Genomic DNA, 25,863 nt, shown 5'->3' with positions numbered 1-25,863 from the left:
CCTTACTCTCCCCCATCCTCCCTCTTCTCTCCCCTTCTATATTTCTCCTCTCCCCCATTTGTCTCTCTACTCCCTAACCCCCTTTCCCTTTTCTCTTTTATATCTTCTTTCTCCTGTTTCTCTCCTTAGTTCCTTTGTACCCTGGATGTAAAGCAGCAGTCAGGGAGTTGCAGGGAGTACTACTATACAGAGTCAGTGCTGGGAGTCAGGAGGGGTCAGTGGAGCATGCTGGGAGATGATAGGGAAGAGCCAATCATATTAGTGGGAGGTGGGGCAGATTCCCATCTCCGGATCTTGTGTGTGGGATAAAGAGAATTTCGTGCCTCATGGAAAGTCCTGACACTTCTTTGGCCCAATATCCGTGGCCGCAGCCCGTAAGGCACATAAAGCTGCGTGTGTGTCTGGCTCACTCTGTGCTGATTGGATCTTGGGAACATTTGGGTTAACCCCGTGTGTGCTGGAGGAAATGACCCGCACTTACATTAAGTCTCTGATTCCTGGTGATGGTTTCTCCTACATGAAATCCAATTATCTTGTTGCTAGACAGCACTGACCCTAGCAACCAGCCAGTGGTTATTCTGCAGTTTGGAGACATAGTAGAGTTACATTGGGGCTTTTCCCCTCACTGCACATCAAGTCGCAGCAGTTCAGGAGGTGTAACAGCAGGAAAGCCCCTCCCCTCAGATCCACTCACTTTATTGGCTCAGTGTCGCCCCCTGCAGGGATTTCCTTGTTCTTTATTTAACCACAAGAGACGGAAGATTCTCCAGGTTTAGTCTCTGCCCGACAGGCTGGCCCCCCAGTCTCATTCCTGCACACGGGGTCGTCAGTCTGCCCCCCATTACATTACAAAATAACAAATGTATCAAATGTTTATTTCAACATAAATCTAAAGAGAAGGTTCTACATAAAGAAGAAACCCCAAATAGACTGGTTTTATAGTTTTGTGTATTACCCATTGCCCATGATATTCTCTGCACTGCTCCAATGACTCCGACATCTTTTACCCTACAGTTGGCCACAGACGCAAAGATCTGATTGGACGAATCAACATACGATCAGACTTCCCCATCCCCCGACCTGCCACTGACCATTCAGATGAAATAAAGTAGTAAAAGATCAGATGATGTTCTGCCCCTGACAGTAATCGTAGGAAAGTTATGTCTGACCAAAGCTGGTGAGTCTCCCTCTGATATCGTACGATCAGCAATACACACAGAGATATTATCCACAGCCGACAGAAATCTTTTAACCTGTCCCATCGACCAATCTCCGCCGGACAAAAAATATCAGGACTCTCCACACACGTTACAAATATTGTACAAACCCTCGATTCATACGATCAGATCTTTGTGTCTATGGCCAACTTTAGTCTTCTCTCTGTTCAATTTGTCTCCCACTGTCTTACTCATCACTGCCCCCTGGACTTACATCTGAGTATTGCAACTTGCTGTGTCTTTTACTCCTGCCTGAAATAGAGAATTGTAGCGCCACCTGCTGGCCACGAATCATAAGAACAAGCCAAATATTCTCTCCTCCACTATCTGCCCTGCCCTCTTCCTCATTGGCCATAGTCTGTACAGAGAGATCCCATAGGATAGGTATCCCCTGTACTAAGCACAATTCAGCAGGAACAGTCCCTAAGTTTGCTCATAGTCTGTACAGAGAGATCCCATAAAACTATGGTACATAGGTATTCCCTGTACTTAGCACAATTCAGCAGGAACAGCCCCTAAGTTTGCTCATAGTCTGTACAGAGATCCCATAAAACTATGGCAGCATAGGTATTCCCTGTACTTAGCACAATTCAGCAGGAACAGCCCCTAAGTTTGCTCATAGTCTGTACAGAGAGATCCCATAAAACTATGGCACATAGGTATTCCCTGTACTAAGCACAATTCAGCAGGAACAGCCCCTAAGTTTGCTCATAGTCTGTACAGAGAGATCCCATAAAACTATGGCACATAGGTATCCCCTGTACTAAGCACAATTCAGCAGGAACAGTCCCTAAGTTTGCTCATAGTCTGTACAGAGAGATCCCATAAAACTATGGTACATAGGTATTCCCTGTACTTAGCACAATTCAGCAGGAACAGCCCCTAAGTTTGCTCATAGTCTGTACAGAGAGATCCCATAAAACTATGGCAGCATAGGTATTCCCTGTACTTAGCACAATTCAGCAGGAACAGCCCCTAAGTTTGCTCATAGTCTGTACAGAGAGATCCCATAAAACTATGGCACATAGGTATCCCCTGTACTAAGCACAATTCAGCAGGAACAGTCCCTAAGTTTGCTCATAGTCTGTACAGAGAGATCCCATAAAACTATGGCAGCATAGGTATCCCCTGTACTAAGCACAATTCAGCAGGAACAGCCCCTAAGTTTGCTCATAGTCTGTACAGAGAGATCCCATAAAACTATGGCAGCATAGGTATTCCCCTGTACTAAGCACAATTCAGCAGGAACAGTCCCTAAGTTTGCTCATAGTCTGTACAGAGAGATCCCATAAAACTATGGTACATAGGTATTCCCTGTACTAAGCACAATTCAGCAGGAACAGTCCCTAAGTTTGCTCATAGTCTGTACAGAGAGATCCCATAAAACTATGGTACATAGGTATTCCCTGTACTAAGCACAATTCAGCAGGAACAGTCCCTAAGTTTGCTCATAGTCTGTACAGAGAGATCCTATAAAACTACAATTCAGCAGGAAGAAGGGGGAGTGGTCTCAGTTGAGGGACAGATGCAGAGGGAAGGGCAGAAGTTGTACAGATTCCGGAACTATAAGGTTAGGTTGACCCACGGATCAGCTACTTCCGCCATTGCCTGTCCCTCCCACAGACGGCTGCGTGTTGCGTCACAGCGCTGATATACGTGATGTGACGTTCCGGTCTCGCGAGAGGAAACTTGTGACGTCCGGAAAACCTGACCGGCAGGAGCCGAGTAGCCGGACATATAAGCGGAGATCCGGGAGGCCGCGCTGTGTGATGAGGAGGGGGAGTGACCCGCGGGAAGCGGGAGTGTGGGGCGGAATGGTTGAAGATGAGAGGTGGGGATTGGGGAGAATTGGGCTGTGAGTCTGGGAGGAGTTAGTGTAGGACTGGGGATAAACGTTAGTGACATAAAGACTCTGGGCTTGTGTATGGGGCGGAGTTTGGCAGTAAGTGGGGCGTGGCTATGAGTGTGAGGGAGGGTTTATCTCTAGTCAGGAGTCACTCAGAGCCCAGGTGACCAGTGGGTCAGTAATTGGCTTCCTATTGGCTGATTAGAGATAATTCCCTCCTGCTGGACATGAGCTGTATTAATCACGTGACTCCCACTTTAACCCCCTCACTGCTGTGTTACAGGACCTGCCACTCATAGAGACATGGCCACCTCCTCAGAAGAAGTTTTACTGATCGTGAAGAAGGTGCGGCAGAAGAAGCAGGATGGGGCCCTTTATCTCATGGCCGAGAGGATCGCCTGGGCCCCCGAGGGCAAGGACCGCTTCATCATTAGCCACACGTACGCCGATATCAAATGTAAGTCATTGCCGCCACTCACAGCTCATCTGAGGGAATCTGGTTGCTAGGGTATCCGTGTCCTGACAACCAGACACTTGGAATAAATATAAACATCCCAACACACTCTCCCCCCTATACAATTCCTCTACTCATTGTCTGCTGTGCTATTGGGGGGCACGAGTGCCCAGAACTTCCTTCCTATTGGTCACATTTACATTCACAGGCAGCCGCTTACTTCCCCTTTAACAATAACCCTTTAATTCCCTGTAGGATTACACTGGCTGCTCATCTTCTTCAGAGTCGTCTTCTTATTTTATTCAGGTCAGAAAATCAGCCCCGATGGGAAAGCGAAGGTGCAGCTCCAGCTTGTGCTCCACTCTGGGGAGAATAGCAACTTCCACTTCTCTAACGATGTCACTGCCATCAAAGAGCGAGATGCCGTCAAAGAGCTTCTGCAGCAGCTGCTCCCCAAATTCAAGAGGAAAGCCAATAAGGAACTGGAGGAGAAGAACAGGTAACGCCCATAGTGTCCCCTCTGAAGGCCAGTTAGGGGGAGATTTGGGGTGAGTGCTTATTTGTACCCTGGGTACCCCTGGAACTATAGCAGGGTGACACCCCAATGTTTCTATATATCTGTAACCTTGTTATGAGCTAAGGGGGCCCAGTCTGAAGGTCAGTTAGGGGGAGATTTGGGGTGAGTGATTATTTGTACCCTGGGTACCCCTGTAACTATAGCAGGGTGACACCCCCAATGTTTCTATATATCTGTAACCTTGTTATGAGCTAAGGGGGCCCAGTCTGAAGGTCAGTTAGGGGGAGATTTGGGGTGAGCGCTTATTTGTACCCTGGGTACCCCTGGAACTATAGCAGGGTGACACCCCAATGTTTCTATATATCTGTAACCTTGTTATGAGCTTAGGGGGCCCAGTCTGAAGGTCAGTTAGGGGGAGATTTGGGGTGAGTGTTTATTTGTACCCTGGGTACCCCTGGAACTATAGCAGGGTGACTGTTACCCCAATGTTTCTATATATCTGTAACCTTGTTATGAGCTAAGGGGGCCCAGTCTGAAGGTCAGTTAGGGGGAGATTTGGGGTGAGTGTTATTTGTACCCTGGGTACCCCTGAACTATAGCAGGGTGACACCCCAATGTTTCTATATATCTGTAACCTTGTTATGAGCTAAGGGGCCCAGTCTGAAGGTCAGTTAGGGGGAGATTTGGGGTGAGTGCTTATTTGTACCCTGGGTACCCCTGAACTATAGCAGGGTGACACCCCAATGTTTCTATATATCTGTAACCTTGTTATGAGTTAAGGGGGTCCAGTCTGAAGGCCAGTTAGGGGGAGATTTGGGGTGAGTGTTTATTTGTGCCTGGGTACCCCTGGAACTATAGCAGGGTGACACCCCAATGTTTCTATATATCTGTAACCTTGTTATGAGCTAAGGGGCCCAGTCTGAAGGTCAGTTAGGGGGAGATTTGGGCGTGAGTGTTTATTTGTGCCCTGGGTACCCCTGGAACTATAGCAGGGTGACACCCCAATGTTTCTATATATCTGTAACCTTGTTATGAGCTAAGGGGGCCCAGTCTGAAGGTCAGTTAGGGGGAGATTTGGGGTGAGTGCTTATTTGTGCCCTGGGTACCCCTGGAACTATAGCAGGGTGACACCCCAATGTTTCTATATATCTGTAACCTTGTTATGAGTTAAGGGGGTCCAGTCTGAAGGCCAGTTAGGGGGAGATTTGGGGTGAGTGTTTATTTATGCCTTGGGTACCCCTGGAACTATAGCAGGGTGTATTTTTACCGGGGGGGGTTGGATAGTATTTATTATTTTATTGTTCTGCAGTTTTGTCTGTCCCTTGGAACTTGTATGAGTTGTTTCTGTTGTTGATCTGGGGGTGACGTGAGTGTAGGAGAGGGGTGTATATATAAGTGGCTATAGTGCACAGACACCTGCAGTTACTCACTTTCCCCTCTAATTTCCCAGAATGCTGAAGGAAGATCCAGTCTTATTCCAGCTGTATAAAGATCTAGTTGTGAGTCAGGTGATCAGCGCCGAGGAGTTTTGGGCCAATCGGTTAAGCCTGAGCTCAGTGGAGAGCGGTGTGTCGGCGAGTAAACAAGATGTCGGAATATCGGCGGCGTTTCTGGTACGTGGGGGGGGGGAAGGGCAGCTTGACTGTAATTCATTTATATAAATGTGGGAGGCGTTTATCCAGCGAGAGCGACTGCTGCAATTTATAATGATCAGTCGGTTCCTTCCAGGCAGATGTTCGGCCACAAACCGACGGCTGTAACGGCCTCAGATACAACCTGACGTCTGACATCATTGAGTCCATATTCCGCACGTATCCCGCAGGTACTGCTCATTCTGTCCATTGTGGGTTTATGCCCAGAACCTGGATTGGGCACATTAACCCTACATTTACTCTGTTTATTTGTCCCCCGACAGTGAAGCTGAAATACGCAGAGAACGTGCCGCACAACATGACTGAGAAGGATTTCTGGAAGCAGTTTTTCCAGTCTCATTATTTCCACCGGGACCGGCTGAACTCCGGAGCCAAAGATCTGTTTGCTGAGTGCGCCAAGATGGATGAGAAAGGTAAGTACTGGCCACACTATGATGTATACGGGCAGACTGGCATCAAAGTCCCAGATATACTGGGCCCGGGGGCAAGTGATTGGGCTGGCGCTTTCCTCACGGGTCACAAACACTAAAGGGAAATCAGAGGGGTGTATAGAGTGGTGCTACTAGAACTCCCAGCATGCCTCTGGCAGCCATAGTAAATAGCTTGGGGGGGTTTTGTTTTTGGTCCTCACAACCCCCAGATGTTTGTGTAACACTAATAATGGGGGGCAAAGAGTTGCGTCAGTTAGTAAATGTGCCCCATGTAATTGCCAATGTAGCGTCAGTAAGTGGGTGATGGCGCCAACGAGTAAAACCCACTGGATCTTCTCTCCTTAGGGCTAAAGTCCATGGTGTCTCAGGGGGTGAAGAACCCGATGTTGGATCTGATGGCGCTGGAGGACAAGTGCTTGGATGAGGTATGGACTGTGCACAGATCACATATCAAGTGTAGTATCTTTGGAGAAACACTTGATCCTCTGGCCGGGGGCTGAAGCATTATGAGAGCCCGAGGGATTGTGTGCGACTCACTATGGGTCAAGCTCATGCACTTTATGCCTTTTATTCCTCCTCTCTGGCCTTTTGGCACCTTAAAGCACTTTTTTATTCTTGTAATTTTATGTGTTTTTTATGTTTTGTCTTTTTTACATGGGCTTTGGTGAGCACTCGAGTGCATTTGGGCCTGATTTTGGAGCCCATGCCCTTGTGGTAGGACTCACTGGGGACACCCGCACTTTGCACTGTGCACTTTGGCTGTTACAAAAGCACGAGCCTGGGCTTTCAATAAAAATAACGGGGAGCTTGTTGGGTGTGCAGTGCTGGGGGGAGTTGGGTACATAGAGAACAAGCGGTACCCAGTTATACAGGGACTGTCCCATAAATAAAATAACTAGGAATGATGTGAGTGGAGCCCCCTTGTGGTGGTGCTAATTCACTTTGCTGTGCAGGGCTACGGAATCTCATCAGCACCTTCCACGTCCAGCAGCAAATCCATCAAAGAGAACAGCAACGCCGCCATCATCAAGCGATTTAACCATCACAGCGCCATGGTGCTCGCCGCCGGCCTCAGGAAGGAGTGAGTCTGCTGTGGGGCAAGGATTCCCCTGTTACTTATAGGGGGGGGTAACTAAGTCACAAATGATTTGTGGAATCGGCTCTCTGCCGCCCACTACTGGTGGGGTGGAGTTTCATTAGATGGGGGTGCATAGTGGGGCTAGTAGTGTGGGACCCCAGGACAAGGCTAATCCCGCCCCCGTGTTCCCATAGGGAGGCGCAGAGTGACCAGTGCAGTGAGACCAGCAGCACAGACGGCAATTCCAGAGACTCCGATTTCTTTCTGCCTCCTGTCAAAAAGGTACCAGTGTGGCCCTCAGGGGTCCCCCCATGTGTGTGTGTGTGTGTGTGTTACCCCCAGTGTGGGCAGTGCCAGTGACTCTTGGACTCCCCCACAGGTGAAGTTACAGGAGGCCATAGAATATGAGGATTTGGACCAGACTAATGGAATGAAACCCATTGTGCTGAATCTGAAGAAATCTGACAGGTGAGTTCTTCATTTTCCCTCACACACTGGGGGTTAAAGGGGAAATTAAGCTGTTCAGAGCTGCTGGACCAAATGGTTTTGGCAAAGGAACAGGGTGTGTTTATGGACAATGTAAAGAGGGACTGGTTTGGGGAAGCTACTTAACCCCTTACTTACTCTTACACTTTGAGCATAGCTCTCTGCTTACGTCCTCTATGTCATAGAAGAATTCCTGTGCTGGCAGTTAGGTGCCTGACAGTCAATGCTGTAGAATGTGTGGCAGGTAGGTGAGTGACGGACGCCAGATTTTATAACCATTATTATTGCAGACCTGGAGGAGCTGCAATTGTCCCTTTCTTCAGATGAAACCATATATTTATGTGTAAGGATTGGCCTGGAATGGAATTAACTGTAAAGGAGACTTTCCCCCTGGTGAATGGGTTAGGACTGTGCTTCTATGGGACGGTCATTGTGTCTGGGGCTTATTCTACTTTATTTCTCTTTAATGGAAGGTATTATCATGGTCCGACGCCGATACAGTCCCAGCAATATGCCTCCAGCCAGGATATTCTCAGCTCTTTCCATAGTATTAAACTACAAATGGAAAACTATACCCCAAGGCTTACTCAGGTGAGTGTGAGCTCCCCCTAGTGTGCGTGGGAGATAGGGGAGCAGCAGGCTATCTTGTTAGCCAGAACCCCCCTGTTGCTTGTGACTGAATATTTGTTGCTGTGTAGGTTCTGTCGAGTGGTGCTGCCAGTAGTACGACTGCTGCTCTGACCCCGGGGGGGTCGCTGATGCAGGGTGTCACTCAGCAAGCCATAAACCGTAAGTTTTTATTCTTCGATTGTGTCCTTAGTGGTTAACGTGCCCTTGTTACAATGACTGTCGAGTATACATGCCCCTCTGTTGAGTAGTTGCCCCGATGGCGGGGTGTAGAGCCAATGAGCCGCTGGCTGTGGGAGTGGCATGTGAGTGTAAGGGGGTGTTTCTGTGTGTTTCAGAGTTGGTGCCAAACGACATTCAGGTAGAGCTGAAGCACCTGTACGTGGCAGTTGGGGAGCTGCTGCGCCATTTCTGGTCCTGTTTCCCGGTCAACACCCTCTTCCTAGAGGAAAAGGTAACAATGACACCCTCTGCTCTGTTGCAGGTCTGGGGACCCCCACCCCTTCTTTTCTGTTGATTCCCAGCCCATACTCTGCGCTGCTGTCCCTTACCTGAGCTTAGGGACCGACGCACAATATACAGTGCCTGTGTATATAATGTAACCGGCACATTAGTAATGAATTCAGTCACATTACATGGCAGCATAGACATCTGTGCAGTCTGCATAGTCAGCCCTTTAGCATCAGCTTCTATTACACATGACCTCACTATTTAATGATTTCCCCCTGACCCTTAAGCTTCTCAGCGACCCAGAAGCCACTGAGCATGTGCAGTGCCACAGACACACAAAAGATGCCCAACAATATCCAAAATGTGGGGATCACTGGATCATTACTGTTCTAGGGCTGATGTTTATCTGTGCTGGGACAATAAATCCAAATTACAGCATTTCAATCCAGGTTCTCCCCCTACTGCTCTTGCTTTTCCCCATAGACAGAATAATAAGTGCCATTTCAGGCCCTGCAGAAAGACGGGTTTTCCATTCATTTCTCAGCTGGTTCTGATCCAAATGACTGGATTTCTGTCATTGCAGGTGATTAAAATGAAGAGCAACTTGGAGCGGTTCCAGGTGACGAAGCTGCGGCCTTTCCAGGAGAAGCTCCGGAAGCAGTACCTGGGGACCAATGTAAGGGCAGCTGGGGGGTTCTGGGGCAGGAGCTGGGGTTAATTGCCCTGCTTGTAGCTCTATGATCCACTGAATTAAGCTTTATCTTGGTGCCTATAGGGAAGGTGAGAACTTGTGTTGGTATATTAGAGGGGAGGGTCCATAATGTACCCTAATGTAATGTATAATGTTTTATTGGATATAAACGAAATTCTGCTGCAGCTGGGGGCGCATTTGGTTTAGGGGAGGGGCATATAGTCCTTGGAGCCCTCCAGCTGTTGCAGAACTTCCAGCTTCCCACCAACATCCATAGGATTGTAGTTTAGGCACCACCTTAACTAGGGAAGGTCTTCAGAATCCATGAAAAATAAAGAGCAAGTGCAGAGTGGCTTAGCTCATTCCCCCCAGCACTGTGTTCATCCAAAGGGAAAGGGGCCAAACAGTGAACTAACTGGGTCCTGTCTTGTCCTTGAAGCTGACAAGTCACATGGAGGAGATGCTCCAGACGGCCTACAGCAAGTTCCACACGTGGCAGTCCCGCCGGCTGATCAAAAAGACGTGAGCTCTTCCCTCGCAGGCGGCCTGAGTAGGGCCAATACGTTCCCAGTGTGTGGCCAGCAACTGGTTTCATGTGGCAAGCGTCTGGAATCCTGGCACAAGCCCTTGCACTGCAGCCTTACAATGACTGGCACCACAACCAAAGCCAAGGAGTGAGAATTAAGGGCAAAGTCCATTCACTCAGGAGCCCATTTCCGTTCCAGCTGCTTACGGATGTCTCTCCACGACCCCCACTTCTTTATTCTTCTTTTTTCTGTTAAATCATGACTTGTGCCACTGGGGGATACGGCTGTACATTTCTTTTAGGGGCCCCGGCTGTCCTTTTTTTAGACTGAGGGCTATGGCTGTACATTTCCTTTGGGGGTCACAGACCGGTTGTATCGGTTACAGGTTCTGTATGTTCCGTTTCTTTTTCAGTAGAGCTTCAGTGGTCTCTCAGCTGTTCACTTTAACCCTTTCTGTTATGCCCCAAAGCATTGTGCTGCTGGGACACTGACGTTACAACAAGACAGAGTCCGGTTCCATCTGTGGAGATTTTGTGGGGCAGACTAAATGCTGATGGGTCTCTCTGAACGGACCTCTCTGCTGATTGCTAAACCCGCTGCTCTATCCGGTGATGTGACGGAGCCCTTGCCCACGGTGGGTCTGTGCCATGTCTCCTATGTTGGAATAACATGATCCTATTGACTCATCTGAACCCCCATTATCTATGCAGATATGGAAGAGTAAGGAGAATGGGGTGGGTGGAGATGTTTCTGTGCCATCTGTCCTTAGTGTCATTACAGGAGCGATGAGCCAACCTGGAACTGACCATTTTGTTTTTTTAAATAAACTGTAATTGCTTTAATTGGGTTTGGCTTCTGTATCCGCCTCGTTATTATCCTGTATTTAAAGGGCTGGTTACCTCCCAAACGCTTGTTTCACTTCACTTGTTTTCAGATTGTTCCACAGAAATAAAGACTTTTTTTCACTTTTCTTTCCATCTTTTATTACTGACCCCAAAATGGTCCCGAGTGTAATGTGAGTGGAGCAGCTGAGTGATCCCGGTGCAGATTCTGTTCCGATTGGCTGATCCATTAGTTGGTCAATCTCTCAGTAGGATCTATGGGGAATATAAGTGCAACTATTGTATTAATTCTAACAACTGCCTTAAAGGAAACTGCTCAGCAGGGACAAACCCATGGATCAGTTAAAGGGTCGCTGACCCCTCTCTCCCTTCCACAGCTATTCCACAAACACATAAGAAGAGGGAAAATGTCAATATTAGAAAATCCGTCACAGATAGAAAATAATGGAAAAGTCTTCATTTCTGGGCAAGTGTCTGAAACCAGCTGAACTGAAAAAAAGTTTGAAAGGTGAAGAAGCACCCCAATATCCTGCAGTGCTGTACAGTGGGGTGTGTATGGTATACATGCAGATTTGTATACAAAGCAATACAGCCGCTGGATGAGGCACCCCCACGTTATGCTTTCACGTTTCACCCTCTCTGGTCCCCCGTCAGCCAAGTGGGATCTGGTATTTACCTGTGACCGAGCCCTGGGAGCCCCTCCGTCTCTATATAGGGGTGCCACCCGGCCCGTAAAAATGTTCCTTGATGCCAATGTTATTTATAAGGAAAACCCACAAAAAGTATAGGAAGTCCAGTATTTTTTTCCAGAAAAGGCGGCAACCGTATCTCTATTCCACCCTGAGCCTCACTAGATGCCCGGCGGTGGCACTTTATCCGCTCAAATCAGTTTTCGCAGGGACAGTGGGTCAAAGCCAGTGCCAGATGTTGGGGGGCTCCCATAGAGATTAATGACTTACTTGTGGGGTTCAGGGGAGAGTCAGGGAATCAATTGCAGGGGTTTGTACATGAGGAGGGTGTTAGTATGACCTGGGCACAGAGGCCTCACTGATGGACACACGATGGACACACAGTTGTAAGTACAAAGCAGCAGTGGGACTAGCCTGTCTGGGAGCTCAGTCTGATTCACTCAGGCCTCTGCCATTCAGCAGTGACAACAAGAAGGTGGGGCCAGTCACCTGGGTTGGGGGCGGGGCCAGTGACAAAGGTTGGAGGCGGAGCTAGACCCTGTCCCACTTCAGTCCCAATATGGCCGCCTGTAGGTGTGAGCTGTGGGTACAAAGCTGCTGCTGCTGCCGCTGAACAGGGCAGGGCGGGGGGCTGGTCCGGTACCACACGGGGCAGAAACTGAGGGAAAGAGGCACCACAGAACATTACTGAAGCGACCTCTCCTCTCGATAGACGACGACCTTATTCCGGAAGGGGAGGGACTAAGGGGAGCGCGCACTTTAACAAAGTTGGCGTTTCCAGCTCTAGGGCGTGGCTTAGCAACGTGCGTCGTGAGGGGCTGAGTCGAAAGTGAGCGGACGCGTGTGCCGTGTGGGAGGAGCCGGCGGAGGGCATTATGGGTAAGTGGCTGGTGTTCTTGTTTAAGAGAAGCGCGGGAGGGAGCGGGGTCGGTTAGTGAGGTAGAGAATGTGAGGGAGAGCAGTTATTGAGGCAATTGGCTCGCCATTACTGGTGTAGCTGCGGCCCTTCCCGCCGTTCTCCTCCACGAGTGGAAGCACAGGAGGGCACTGGCCGCTTGTACCGGCCGGTCTTCCCGCCTCAATCCCACCAAATCTGTAACAATGTGGCCCCAGAGGTCTGTCCCGTGTGGCCCCCCAGAGGCCTGTCCCGTGTGGCCCCCCAGAGGCCTGTCCCGTGTGGCCCCCCAGAGGCCTGTCCCGTGTGGCCCCCCAGAGGCCTGTCCCGTGTGGCCCCCCAGAGGTCTGTCCCGTGTGGCCCCCAGAGGTCTGTCCCGTGTGGCCCCCCAGAGGTGTGGCCCCCCAGAGGTCTGTCCCGTGTGGCCCCCAGAGGTGTGTCCCGTGTGGCCCCCAGAGGCCTGTCCCGTGTGGCCCCCCAGAGGTCTGTCCCGTGTGGCCCCCAGAGGCCTGTCCCGTGTGGCCCCCCAGAGGTCTGTCCCGTGTGGCCCCCCAGAGGTCTGTCCCGTGTGGCCCCCAGAGGTGTGTCCCGTGTGGCCCCCAGAGGTCTGTCCCGTGTGGCCCCCAGAGGTGTGTCCCGTGTGGCCCCCCAGAGGTCTGTCCCGTGTGGCCCCCAGAGGTCTGTCCCATGTGGCATTGATTGCACATGAGGTATATGTAGAGAAGCAGTATTTAGTTCCTGTAGGAGTGACACACACACAGGGTACAGTGACAGGAGTGTGTGGGCTCAATGGCTGGGTCAGTATTCGGGTCAGTATTCGGGTTGGCACCTTTATGCACAGGCCTATAACACTTTATTGTCTCATGTCTGTTTGTATCATTGTGGGACTTACAGGCTTGTGAGTGGCCAGCGCTTTGGAAGAAGAAGAAGACAAATGAGAGGGAAATAAAAGGTTTTTATTAAGCGGGTACATTGGGCAAAGCTGAAGGGATCTAAACAAGTGAATTCCAGGCTATAGCGGAGTGGGCAGAAGAGCTTGTGATTATGAGGGGCACCTTTATTTGGTGAGCGTTGGCGGCTGCCTCAGGTCACTGTCGCCCGTTACACCTTCTTTTTATTCTTAAAACCCGAGCTCAGCTTGTTAAACAGTCCACCCACGGAGTCTTTGAGTTTACTGCAAAATAGCAAAACACTTGATTAAACCTACTCCTGATCACTATATGTGTATGTATCTTCTCTCTGCTCAGAACTCGTCTGCTTCCCCTGTGGAAAGACTTCAGAAACCATTTGAGGATTTGGGCAAAGCCAAAAGCCTGGCAAAGTGATTGGCAGATAGGCAAGATGTGGTGCCCTCTCTGGCTGGCGGGACTATCTGTGTGGCCCTTTGGTCAGTTCAATGGCAGGTGTAGAGCACCCTTGTGCTTGTGGCTAGCAGTTGTGATAATGTAACTGTTACTGGGCCAATGAACTCATATTCTCGTTAAATCGGTATTACAGCCTCTCTACTGGCCGTTAGGGAGGAACTCCATGATGCGTTCGGTGCCTTCACATGCGACAAAACACATACGACGCGTCAGATGTTGTGAAGACGTGTTTTCATGCGACAGTCGGATACATGTAGTTGCATGCAATTCTCCTTGACTTCCCGTCTCTTCACAACATCCGACACGTCGCATGCGTTTCAGCATCAATCGCATCATGGAGTTCCTCCCTAAGTATTAAAGTGTCATTATTGGGCCAAATTCATCATATTTGCTTAAGACGAAATTTGAACTTGGAATAAAATCCCCCCCAGAAACAATATTATAACAGTGGTCACCTTGTTTTATATGGCTTCTGGGTCAGATTAGATTGGGTTAAACTCTAGGGATAGGGCTGGATCCAAATCTTGTAAAAAGTACTAGGATTTGACCAAATTCTGGCCTATAATGATGTGACTCTAGGATTTGACCAAATTCTGGCCTATAATGATGTGACTCTAATGATTATGTGGCCGGGACTGGACACCTCTGTAATGTATCTGCACTTGATTCATTGCCTCACTTAATGTTACCTTGATGCTTGTTTAAAGTTATCAGCAATGTTTCCCAAGAGGGAGCGTTCTTTTCTGTGTCGTCTCTTTTCTTCGGATTTCACTTTTTCTTTAACTGCGCTTATTTTTTCGCGGATTTTGGATAGAAATCCTCCTGGGGAGGAGCGGTTGCTTGCGTAGCTTTTGGATTGTTTGGTTTGAGGGCGCTCTGTAGAACGGGTGTCTTCCTCAGACCCGGAGTCCTCCTCTTGCATCTCGCTTTGTGTGGAACCTTCTCCATTTCGTTTAGATGCCGGAGAGAGATGTTGACTCAATGAGTCTACGGTTTTCTTGAATTCCGAGAGTTTATTTTGCAGTTTTCCAAATGCGTCCCTTGCAAAGTTCTGGTAGTCCTTTTGTCCAAAAGATGCTAATTTCTCCTTTATGCCTGAGAACAGGGAGGAGCTCTTGCTTTCAGGGCCTTTGGGTCCTACAGGTGCAAAGTTATTTCCAGAATATCCTGAGACTTTATCGTTTCCCGGATGCTTTTTGCGTTCTTGAGACAGAACATCTTTAAATGAACCCAACGCATTGGGGAATCTCTTATTTGTTTGCTCTTCTGGTGGTGGGGAATGTCTTGGACGGTTATGAGAGGCTTCTCCGTGTGAAGAATCTTGTCCTTCAGAGCCAAAGCCGTTGGCCAGAAAGGCGTCTTTAATGCGATTAAGCTTTGTCATCATATCTTTTGTTTGGATGAGGGCATGGACACACTCTTTATGTGAAGTGTGATCTCCATGGGTCTCTCTGGTTCTTCCAGGAATCTTCTCTTCAGAATTCCCTGTGAGATTTTGGCCTTTATTACTGTCAAGACTTTCTGCAGATGGATTAGTCAGGTTCTTGGGTTCAGATATAGGTTTTGGTGGGCCTCTGTGTAGAGACCTTTGTCCATGTGTAAACTTTTCACCAGGATATGGACCAGCGCTTGGCATCTTTTGTTGTGTTCCTGCAAGAACATATACGGGATGGAAGGTTCACTAAGAGTTTTCTCCTAAAATAAGATACGTTTTCCATCACAGTGGGCCTGGGAGTACAGTATATACAATAGAAATGAGACTTCTACTGCAGAACCTCTCCAACCTTTCTCACAAGGCATCACCTGCTGATCAGAATTAAACTCAGACCCTTTATAACTCAGCCTGCAGCCTTGTGCCTTTATATGGTCACAGAACAACCTCTCAGTGACTTCTAATATCCTTATCATTTACAGTAGGGGGTACATTATCCCTTATAATACATGAGTGATACTCAGAGTTCCCTGTATAACTCAGCCTGCAGCCTTGTGTCTTTATATGGTCACAGAACAACCCCTCAGTGACTTCTAATATCCTTATCATTTACAGTAGGGGGTACATTATCCCTTATAATACATGAGTGATACTCAGAGTTCCCTGTATAACTCAGCCTGCAGCCTTGTGCCTTTATATGGTCACAGGACCACCCCTCAGTGACTTCTAATATCCTTATCATTTACAGTAGGGGGTACATTATCCCTTATAATACATGAGTGATACTCAGAGTTCCCTGTATAACTCAGCCTGCAGCCTTGTGCCTTTATATGGTCACAGAACAACCCCTCAGTAACTTCTAATATCCTTATCATTTACAGTAGGGGGTACATAATCCCTTATAATACATGAGTGATACTTAGAGTTCCCTGTATAACTCAGCCTGCAGCCTTGTGCATTTATATGGTCACAGAACAACCCCTCTTCAGTGACTTCTAATATCCTTATCATTTACAGTAGGGGGTACATTATCCCTTATAATACATGAGTGATACTCAGAGTTCCCTGTATAACTCAGCCTGCAGCCTTGTGCCTTTATATGGTCACAGAACAACCCCTCAATGACTTCTAATATCCTTATCATTTACAGTAGGGGGTACATTATCCCTTATAATACATGTGATACTCAGAGTTCCCTGTATAACTCAGCCTGCAGCCTTGTGCCTTTATATGGTCACAGAACAACCCCTCAGTGACTTCTAATATCCTTATCATTTACAGTAGGGGGTACATTATCCCTTATAATACATGAGTGATACTCAGAGTTCCCTGTATAACTCAGCCTGCAGCCTTGTGCCTTTATATGGTCACAGGACCCCTCAGTGACTTCTAATATCCTTATCATTTACAGTAGGGGGTACATTATCCCTTAAAATACATATGCAGAAAAATCAGTGCCAAATAAACATTAATTTAAGTCTGTTGTTCCCGTATGGTTAGACTAAAGCTTAGGGTTTGGGACTTGTCAGTTGGAAGCCCCCCTTTGGTGATCACCATTTGGCAAGTTACAAAGATACAATAATGGATCCAGAGTTCTAATGATTGTGTATAACAGAGGAGTCTCTCTATACCGCTGGTACCGGAGCTGTTTAGTGGCAGTGATTGGACTCACCTTGGGCTTCATTGTTGTTGGCCTTGTTAAAGTGGGGTCGTGCGGTGGTGCAGAGGGCAGATGAGAGCAGGAGGCAGATATAAATCCTCATGTTCAGGCAACTGTTTGGGAAGGGTGAGAGATGCAAGACAAGCATTAAGAGTAAGTCGTGTTTTGGACGGAACCCATTGCTGGGCCCTGAGATCTGCTAAGCCAGTGCCGCTTGTCCCCGAAGCTGAATGTACAGATACTCACCGGTGTGGACTTATCTGGAGCACCAGGAACATGTGCCGCTTGGCTTTTATGTGATGGCTCTACTGCTCCATAATGGGTTTGTTTTGGAAAGCCCAAGGGTTCTTTGTTTATTGGGGAGGTGGGTCGGGACTGGTATCCGTTCATTTCTGTTGTGTTTTGCCACAGCTAAAGGTCAGGCACAATGGCAGCTTTGGGGTATTACCCAGCAGGATAATCCTATCCCTGTACAAACAATAACAGTGCTGCTCTCCCACGGAATTATCCTTATACACTTTATATGAGGCTTGTCTGGATGGGTGTGTGACCAACTGCACAGAGGCACAATGGGGAGTCATCATTGGGTCCAGTTCAAGGCATCAATTGTATGGCTTCTCCGCTTTGTGACGCAAATTCAGTGTTGTCAGGACCAAGTTGGGGGTTTGTGACAAATAGTAATTGTAACATCATGCTGGGCTTCTACTATGCTCCTCATGGGACCCCTCTGGTGCTGTGGCCCAAGGCAGATGCTCAGTACGAGACCCAGATACAGAGGGCTTGTTACCAAGGGCTTTACATTTACGGTACGAGACCCAGATACAGGGGGCTTGCTACCAGGGGCTTTACATTTACTATAAGAGACCCAGATACAGGGGGCTTGCTACCAGGGGCTTTACATTTACTATAAGAGACCCAGATACAGGGGGCATGGTACCAAGGACTTTACATTTACTATAAGAGACCCAGATACAGGGGGCTTGGTACCAGGGGCTTTACATTTACTATAAGAGACCCAGATACAGGGGGCTTGTTACCAAGGGCTTTACATTTACTATAAGAGACCCAGATACAGGGGGCATGGTACCAAGGACTTTACATTTACTATAAGAGACCCAGATACAGGGGGCTTGGTACCAGGGGCTTTACATTTACTATAAGAGACCCAGATACAGGGGGCTTGGTACCAAGGACTTTACATTTACTATAAGAGACCCAGATACAGGGGGCTTGGTACCAAGGACTTTACATTTACTATAAGAGACCCAGATACAGGGGGCATGGTACCAAGGACTTTACATTTACTATAAGAGACCCAGATACAGGGGGCTTGGTACCAGGGGCTTTACATTTACTATAAGAGACCCAGATACAGGGGGCTTGGTACCAAGGACTTTACATTTACTATAAGAGACCCAGATACAGGGGGCTTGGTACCAAGGACTTTACATTTACTATAAGAGACCCAGATACAGGGGGCTTGGTACCAAGGACTTTACGATAAGAGACCCAGATACAGGGGGCTTGTTACCAAGGGCTTTACGGTACGAGACCCAGATACAAGGGGCTTGTTAGCAAGAGCTTTACGGTACGAGATCTTCTTTGTTCCTTCTCTGAACTGTGTGTTCCTTAACCAAATGTCTGCCTCCTCCTAGAGAACCACAATAAGGATTCTAGTCCCCGTCTCCCAGGAGAATCTGGCACCATGGACCGGAACCCTTCTCCCCCCTCCAGCGATGATGAGGAGGCACCCGAGGATGATTCTATAGGTGACACTGTATACAGCAAACACTGGTTCTTCAGCACCCTGACCCGGCTGATTGAGGTACATAGATCTCTGTTAATACCAGTAATTGAGGGGGTTAATAAATATATATATATGTGTGTGTGTGTGTCAGTGTTACCGGGTGGGGGTGACTGGGGCAGATCTGGCAGTAGAGAATGTGAGGAAGGCTCAATATTTTGGTAGAAGAAGAGCAGTAATTGGGGTATGGAAGCCATTGCTGTTTTCTACTGGCCCGTATGGTAAGGGAGTGCAGGAGCCGTGCACATTATTGAGAGTGTAAGTGATATTTACTGATAAAGCACACATTATACAGCAAAGGCCTTGCCCCTGCCACTCATTATCTGCCCCCCTGTCTCATTTAGGAGGTTTCGGGAGGTGAATCATCTGCGGAACAAGAGACTGAGACAGCAGTGGATCTGGATGAGGAACTGGAGAGTGAGATCTGTAAAGTGTGGGACATGTCTATGAACCAGGTAATGTGGCCTATTCCTCTATTTACTCACCTGCGCCCCCACCCCATGTGGGATTATCCACATCTATATAATCACTTAATTGCCAGCTCAGATGCCAACCTGTAACAATCATTCCTTTCATGTGTGTCGTCTGCAAAGGTCATTCAAATGCACTCTAATTCTGCTCCTAATGCCCTTATACCTTAACCCTTTCCTCTCTGGGGTCCTTCCATAGAACTACAATAAACACCCCCCCCCCAGCACCAACCCCTGTCACAGTGTAACCCCCATATCCTATACACACAGACAGTAACTGTATAATATATAGACACCCCTATATCATATACACACAGACAGTAAGTGTATAATATATAGACACCCCCATATCATATACACACAGACAGTAAGTGTATAATATATAGACACCCCCATATCATATACACACAGACAGTAAGTGTATAATATATAGACACCCCCATATCATATACACACAGACAGTAAGTGTATAATATATAGACACCCCCATATCATATACACACAGACAGTAACTGTATAATATATAGACACCCCCATATCATATACACACAGACAGTAACTGTATAATATATAGACACCCCCATATCATATACACACAGACAGTAACTGTATAATATATAGACACCCCCATATCATATACACACAGACAGTAACTGTATAATATATAGACACCCCCATATCATATACACACAGACAGTAAGTGTATAATATATAGACACCCCCATATCATATACACACAGACAGTAACTGTATAATATATAGACACCCCCATATCATATACACACAGACAGTAAGTGTATAATATATAGACACCCCCATATCATATACACACAGACAGTAAGTGTATAATATATAGACACCCCCATATCATATACACACAGACAGTAAGTGTATAATATATAGACACCCCCATATCATATACACACAGACAGTAAGTGTATAATATATAGACACCCCCATATCATATACACACAGACAGTAACTGTATAATATATAGACACCCCCATATCATATACACACAGACAGTAAGTGTATAATATATAGACACCCCCATATCATATACACACAGACAGTAACTGTATAATATATAGACACCCCCATATCATATACACACAGACAGTAAGTGTATAATATATAGACACCCCCATATCATATACACACAGACAGTAAGTGTATAATATGCAGGTACAGAACTATATTGTACACAAGGAATACATTTGGGTGTAAGTGATCACTTGTGCAGGAAGTAAAGGAAACAAATGGTTAATGGAAGAATTTTCATGTTGGGTTTCAGGACGTGGCGCTGTTCCTGCAGGAGTTTAAAGCACCAGAGATTTTATTGGGAATCATCGTTAAGTCTAAATGCTGCCGTCTTACTGTAAGTGACAAACTAAACTTGCTATGAAATAAAATACTGGAAATACTTCCCGTATCCCTATTCCACTACATTGCCCACCTTTAATAAAGGGGAAGCGACTTTACTATTATTGATGGAGTTGCTCTCTGGTTCCTATAGAAGTGTCACCTAGCAACCAGACAGTGGTGTCCATGGCAGATAGTGGAGAGCAGTGGAGCTGGTGTGGAATAGAAATGTCTGTGTGTGAGAAGTTTCTGGGGTGACTGACTGTAGGAGGCAAATGATGGAGCAGAAGGATAAACTGTACCCTCCATTGGGGCAGTTAATTTGTAAAGACATTTCAATCCTCATCCATAAAATCCACTTTGTGTTGCTGAGCGGCTCTACCATTCTCCTCCCTATAGGAGATTTGTGTGGGGATCCTGGGGAACATGAGCTGCTTCCAGGAGCCCTGCCTCACCATCAGCAACAATGAGAGTCTGGGGTAAGTGTCTGACTTTCTGCCCTCCCAGGGGTATTAGGGGAGCCTGGTGATCCTGACCAGTTTCTCTGTTTATTGCAGTGAGGTGGCACTTCTCCTGCTGTCAGATCCAGATCCCCCCACGTTACTGGAGACCAGCAGGTACTCAACTATGGAGACTATTGGCCCACCCAGCTGGAGGGGTGACGTGTATGAGACAAGATATGGGGGGCACACGCACAAATAATTGCCCCCTCTCTCCCTTTAGGCTGCTCCTGACGTGCTTATCCCAGGCGGAGGTGGCGGGCACGTGGGCTGAGAGGTTCCGGAAGCATCCGTCTGTCAGGGACAACCTGTGCTTTATCATGTACAGTTCCACCAATGGTAGGTGCCATGTTGTTTAGTTTGAGTGGGCACACTGTGTGCCAGTGATTTGATTGGCCCACATGCCCCTGCTTCTTTCCCAGTGGATCTGTTGCTGAAGGTCGGCCAGCTGCTGGACAGACTGTTTGACATGGATGAAGACTTGATGTTGTCATGGATACAGAGAGATTTCAGGGAATCCAATTCAGTTACAGACAATGCGGAGGACACAGCGGCACCATTGGAAATGGTTCCCTGCTTATTGGAGGCCACTAAGCTGCTCAGGTTAGTTGCCCTTTTGCCACGGGGTTAGTCTGGCAACTCCAAGCCGGAACCTGCAACACTCTCTGTATACCGCAGTTCAGCGCTGGCCGAATCTGTAGCGACTCCGGTGGGTGATTCGGCTGAACTGCGGTATACAGAGAGAGAGAAGAGCTCAGTGGCCAGCTCAGGTACCCCCAGGAGGCATCTCATTTCCTATCGTTTCTATAGTATTTGTTTCTTTCTACAGATCTGAGAGCCCCAAAGGGCTGGACACTTACCTGCACATCCTGCACCTGCTCACAACCACCCAAATAGGCACCCAGGCCATAGGTAGGTACCGACGTGTGTTAATAATAATCCCTCCCATGTTCTGCCCACCCTCTGCTCAAGTCCAATGCTTCATGTTTCTTTGCAAGTCCAATCGCCTGATGGTGGAGAGGAGATGTGGGAGTTTCTGTCGGACCTGACCTGCAACGACCTGTGTCAGCCTAATGACCCCCCACTTGTTGTACAGGAGCAGAAGAGCCTTTTATCCTCTGTGCTGGCCGTCCTGTCGACCATGTTTGTCTCGCAGGAAAAGCAGCGACAGAGAAGGGAAAGAAGTGAGTATTAAAGGGAAACTGTCATGGGAAAACATGTTTCTTTCAAAACCCATCAGTTAATAGTGCTGCTCCTCCAGCAGAATTCTGCCCTGAAATCCATTTCTCAAAAGAGCAAACTGATTTAATTTTGAAATCGGACATGGGGCTACACATATTGTCAGTTTCCCAGCTGCCCCAGTCATGTGACTTGTGCTATGATAAATTTAAATCACTCTTTACTGCTGTACTGCAAGTTGGACTGATATTACCCCCTCCCTTCCCCCCCCGAGCAGTCTAATAACAGAACAATGGGAAGGTAACCAGATAGCAGCTCCCTAACACAAGATAACAGCTGCCTGGTAGATCTAAGAACAACACTCAATAGTAAAATCCAGGTCCCACTGAGACACATTCAGTTACATTGAGAAGGAAAAACAGCAGCCTGCCAGAAAGCAGTTCCATCCTAAAGTGCAGGCTCTGTCTGAAATCACATGACCTGAGATGCAGCTACACACCAATATTACAACTAAATACACTTGCTGCTTTAGGAATGACATTTAATATTGTAGAGTCCAGCAACAAAGTGATAGTGGGAGCACTTACCGGTACACAGTCAAGCCAGACGTCCAGACCGATATCCCAAATGGCAATCCAGGGCAAAATCAATGTAGAGGAACAGAGCACCGCAGAGCCAGAATAATATGTTAAAAAAAGTCAAAATTTATTAGAAATCCATTAAAAATGACAGAAGCTTATGATGAAGTGGCAGTGAGTCACGAAACGTGTTCAGCGGGCAGCGCCACAGGAGAGACGCTGCTGTCATTTTTAATGGATTTCTAATAAATTTTGACTTTTTCTAACATATTATTCTGGCTCTGCGATGCTCCGTTCCTCTACATTGATTTTATATTGGAGAGTGAATTATTTGCAGTGTGACTAGTATAATTTAGAAATAAAAAGTAGATAATAAAAATCATGACAGAATCCCTTTAATGTTATTCTCTAGGTTCCCTTGAGCCCAGATCAGCTGGTGGCGCTGTTGTGTTGAAGTCCTATAGGAAACACTGTTGGCTGTCACAGGAGGGAGGCGGTACTGCAGTATCTTATAAATACATTTAAACCTGTGACTGAGCGGGATGGGAATGGCTGAGCCAATGAGCTGCTTTCTGAGACACAGCCCATTATGGGCAACATTAGCCTCAATAACTGGAGAACCTGCCCCAATCCCTGTACATTGCTGGTACAATGGAGTCTGGGCATTTCCACTGCTGCTACTTTATGTGAGAGCCACTAGGGGGAGCTGTAAGCTCAGACGCAGTATCACGAATGTACAGTGCAGTGGGAAGTTACCATTCTGGGGTACTGGATGTTGGGGTGTAGGGATGACCTAGTACAGGGTCCTGTTCACATCTGGAGGGGAGGGGGGTCATTTCTGGTGCTTAAATTGCCTTTGTATCTCTGGCAGCTTTGCCCCTAATTAGCAGCCTGTCCCGAGTTCTGGAGAACCTGGAGGAGTGTCAGAAGAAATGTTCAGAAGATAAAGCGCACGAGAGCCCAGATGCTCGCCAGGACGATTTCTATTTACAAGTCGTGAAGGACGTGAGCTGCGAATTCCTCTCCAACATCCTATCGGAGCTCAGCAAGGTACAAACATGGCGTCCTCTTCTTCCTCCTTGGATCATTTGGGATTGTGCCGGGGTGTGACATTAGCAAAGCTCTGTGTGTTTTCTCTGCAGGACGATATATTACAAGGGATCAGCCTGGGGCACATTACTGAGCAGCGCTGCCTGTGTGCCCTCCGGAACCTGCTGCCCCTCTACAGTCAGTCCGTGAGTATCCGTGTGCCAGACGATTGTTCCCATATAACATGGGCTCAAACATAATAATCTTCATCATCATCATCATCATCAAAATATGCAGGAAACTGAAGCCGTGCCCATTAATTCTCATGCAGGTGAGCAGTTTCCTGGTTGCCCTGGGTGAAGCTGACCGGACCCTCGCTGACACTCTACAGAGAGAGACGTCTGTCCTGGCAGAATAGACATAAGAGACAGTTCTTCACAGACAGATTTCCCTGCTGTTTGCCACCTCCTGGGCCAGTTCTTTATCCAGTAATGGGATTTGATTTCTTGCCCCAGTCTGGCACAAAGGGTTAAATGCAAAGTGCTCTGGTTGGGCTTCTATAGGTTAATCTGTTCCCTAACTCCCATCAGCCCTTGCTACAATAGGGTCACAATTACAGTCAGGCTGTGCCTTTTCATTGGCTGGGTGAGGAGGATTATGGGACATGGAGAGGTGGTGACTGGCACATTTATGGTTAATATGTTTTTATTCACTTGTTACTTATAAGAGAATAAATTTATGCATTTTTGCTTTTTAATTCCTTAATCCTCGTGGGACATTCATATTGCAGAGGCGCAAGGCAGATCCCACGGAGAGGTTTGTTAGCGGAATATTAACCTTCCCCACCCACAACTCATTGGTTTTGTGCAGCAGTGGGCCGAGAGCTGACAATTTGGCTCCACCTATTTCTTATATATAATTCGTACCTTGGACGGGGTACAGGAACAGACTCCCAGGATTCTAAATGTTTTGGGACTTGATACCACAACCTGTGGGGATTAAACTGATTCCAGCAGTGGGTGTGGGTAGAAAGGCGCAGGTAGAAAGGGAAAGGTAGAAATGTGTGGATAGAAAGGTGCGGAGGTAAAGGTGTGGGTAGAAGGATATACAGGTATAGGTTGAAAGGAGTGGGTATGAGGGTATAAAGGAGTGGGTGACACAGCCGGAGCCTCTAATAATAACATGAGCTGCTCTGTACCCCCCTGGCACTGGCATCACTGGGGCAGAATTAGGCAAATAAGTGGGGGGCGTAATGACGTCTGTGCTGCTAAGCGGCTCTTGCTCTGATCTAATAATAAGTTAGAAAGTGAGTGAGGCATCAGGCCAACCCCCCCCCCCCAGGCTCAACAACTCGGGCACGTGCCAACCAACCAGATCTCATGAGATTACCCCCCCCCCCACTGCTGAAAGCACATTAGCACCTTCTAACTCATCCCTAATTCAATCATCACTGGGGGAGGAGCCTCTGCCATTTACCAACCACCATCTGCTCATTGGCCCCTTCATCTGAGTGGGATTGTGGCCCCCTCTCTAATCCTCGTCTTTATCTCGATATGGAACCTAGCCCCCCCCCCCACTTGCTTTAGTCTCGTACAGCTGCTGCCTCTTACACCAATCACACACATGTATGGGACCTGGAGTTTTCCACACAACGGATCTTTCCCTAATTTGGATCTTCATATTCATTCTGAATGGTGGTGACCCCCTTATGATTCTCACCCAGTGACAAATCGATTCTTCTTCGGGCGACTAATAAAAATGTAAATCACCGGTGGGATGGCACTCGGAACGCTACGTTTTCCAAAGTCACCAGAAGTTTCCTCGTGAGGCAATGGGGAGATTAGTCGCCTGAAGAAGAGGCAATTTGTCGCTGGCGACCAATCTCTCCAGAATGTTAGTGTTTATCACCACCTTAAATCTATAGAGAATCATATAAACATGAAATAAAGCCAATAGGCTGGTTTTGCCTCCAATAAGGATTAATTATATCTTAGTTGGGATCAAGTACAAGCGACTGTTTTATTATTACACAGAAAAAGGAAATTGTTTTAAAAATGTGGTTTATTTGGATAAAATGGAGTCT

At 47.4% G+C, this 25,863-nt stretch overlaps 3 protein-coding genes across 9 annotated transcripts; 2 read left to right on the top strand and 1 right to left on the bottom strand.

The window, feature by feature from the left end:
* Positions 1 to 2,833: 2,833 nt before the first annotated feature.
* On the top strand, positions 2,834 to 10,946 carry gtf2h1.L (general transcription factor IIH subunit 1 L homeolog). 3 transcript variants are annotated; one of them, XM_041589158.1, is made up of 15 exons: positions 2,836 to 3,048; positions 3,347 to 3,520; positions 3,824 to 4,016; positions 5,485 to 5,647; positions 5,763 to 5,856; positions 5,950 to 6,099; positions 6,463 to 6,542; positions 7,071 to 7,198; positions 7,390 to 7,477; positions 7,575 to 7,663; positions 8,155 to 8,272; positions 8,380 to 8,470; positions 8,647 to 8,762; positions 9,342 to 9,434; positions 9,889 to 10,946. In XM_041589158.1, the coding sequence occupies exons 1-15, from the start codon at positions 3,042 to 3,044 to the stop codon at positions 9,973 to 9,975; spliced, it is 1,671 nt and encodes a 556-aa protein (XP_041445092.1). In that variant the 5' UTR covers positions 2,836 to 3,041; the 3' UTR covers positions 9,976 to 10,946.
* Positions 10,947 to 12,048: 1,102 nt separating this feature from the next.
* saal1.L (serum amyloid A like 1 L homeolog) lies at positions 12,049 to 24,545 on the top strand. Of its 4 annotated transcripts, none has more exons than XM_041589337.1 (14): positions 12,049 to 12,386; positions 18,514 to 18,683; positions 19,007 to 19,117; positions 20,427 to 20,510; positions 20,894 to 20,973; positions 21,052 to 21,111; positions 21,218 to 21,333; positions 21,417 to 21,597; positions 21,824 to 21,906; positions 21,993 to 22,178; positions 23,164 to 23,247; positions 23,623 to 23,801; positions 23,894 to 23,986; positions 24,112 to 24,545. In XM_041589337.1, the coding sequence occupies exons 1-14, from the start codon at positions 12,383 to 12,385 to the stop codon at positions 24,196 to 24,198; spliced, it is 1,518 nt and encodes a 505-aa protein (XP_041445271.1). In that variant the 5' UTR covers positions 12,049 to 12,382; the 3' UTR covers positions 24,199 to 24,545.
* LOC108713700 lies at positions 13,340 to 17,504 on the bottom strand. Of its 2 annotated transcripts, XM_041589637.1 has the most exons (4): positions 17,105 to 17,504; positions 16,871 to 16,971; positions 14,456 to 15,416; positions 13,340 to 13,576 (listed from the first exon to the last, which is right to left on the bottom strand). In XM_041589637.1, the coding sequence occupies exons 1-4, from the start codon at positions 17,134 to 17,136 to the stop codon at positions 13,504 to 13,506; spliced, it is 1,167 nt and encodes a 388-aa protein (XP_041445571.1). In that variant the 5' UTR covers positions 17,137 to 17,504; the 3' UTR covers positions 13,340 to 13,503. The 2 variants fall into 2 exon arrangements, with proteins under 2 accessions (XP_041445571.1, XP_018112697.1); XM_018257208.2 differs by having other exon boundaries at positions 16,871 to 17,504.
* Positions 24,546 to 25,863: the final 1,318 nt, after the last annotated feature.

The sequence above is a fragment of the Xenopus laevis genome, chromosome 4L, assembly GCF_017654675.1.
Source record: "Xenopus laevis strain J_2021 chromosome 4L, Xenopus_laevis_v10.1, whole genome shotgun sequence".
In the NCBI taxonomy this organism is placed as follows: domain Eukaryota; kingdom Metazoa; phylum Chordata; class Amphibia; order Anura; family Pipidae; genus Xenopus; species Xenopus laevis.
The sequence above is the reverse complement of the archived record's forward strand: the minus strand, read 5'-3'. Positions and strand labels throughout refer to the sequence as shown.

Excerpts from the sequence above, each read along its gene's own strand:
- gtf2h1.L (XM_041589158.1), top strand. Across the intron at positions 8,471-8,646 it reads CACTCAGCAAGCCATAAACC|AGTTGGTGCCAAACGACATT; the intron begins GTAAGTTTTTAT and ends TGTGTGTTTCAG. Across the intron at positions 8,763-9,341 it reads CCCTCTTCCTAGAGGAAAAG|GTGATTAAAATGAAGAGCAA; the intron begins GTAACAATGACA and ends CTGTCATTGCAG.
- saal1.L (XM_041589338.1), top strand. The coding sequence starts at position 12,609 with ATGTGGCCCCAGAGGTCTGTCCCGTGTGGCCCCCCAGAGGCCTGTCCC. Across the intron at positions 19,118-20,426 it reads GGGACATGTCTATGAACCAG|GACGTGGCGCTGTTCCTGCA; the intron begins GTAATGTGGCCT and ends GTTGGGTTTCAG. Across the intron at positions 23,987-24,111 it reads TGCCCCTCTACAGTCAGTCC|GTGAGCAGTTTCCTGGTTGC; the intron begins GTGAGTATCCGT and ends ATTCTCATGCAG.
- LOC108713700 (XM_018257208.2), bottom strand. The coding sequence starts at position 17,006 with ATGCTTGTCTTGCATCTCTCACCCTTCCCAAACAGTTGCCTGAACATG. Across the intron at positions 15,417-16,870 it reads CAACAACAATGAAGCCCAAG|GAACACAACAAAAGATGCCA; the intron begins GTGAGTCCAATC and ends ATGTTCTTGCAG. Across the intron at positions 13,577-14,455 it reads AACTTTAAACAAGCATCAAG|TAAACTCAAAGACTCCGTGG; the intron begins GTAACATTAAGT and ends GCTATTTTGCAG.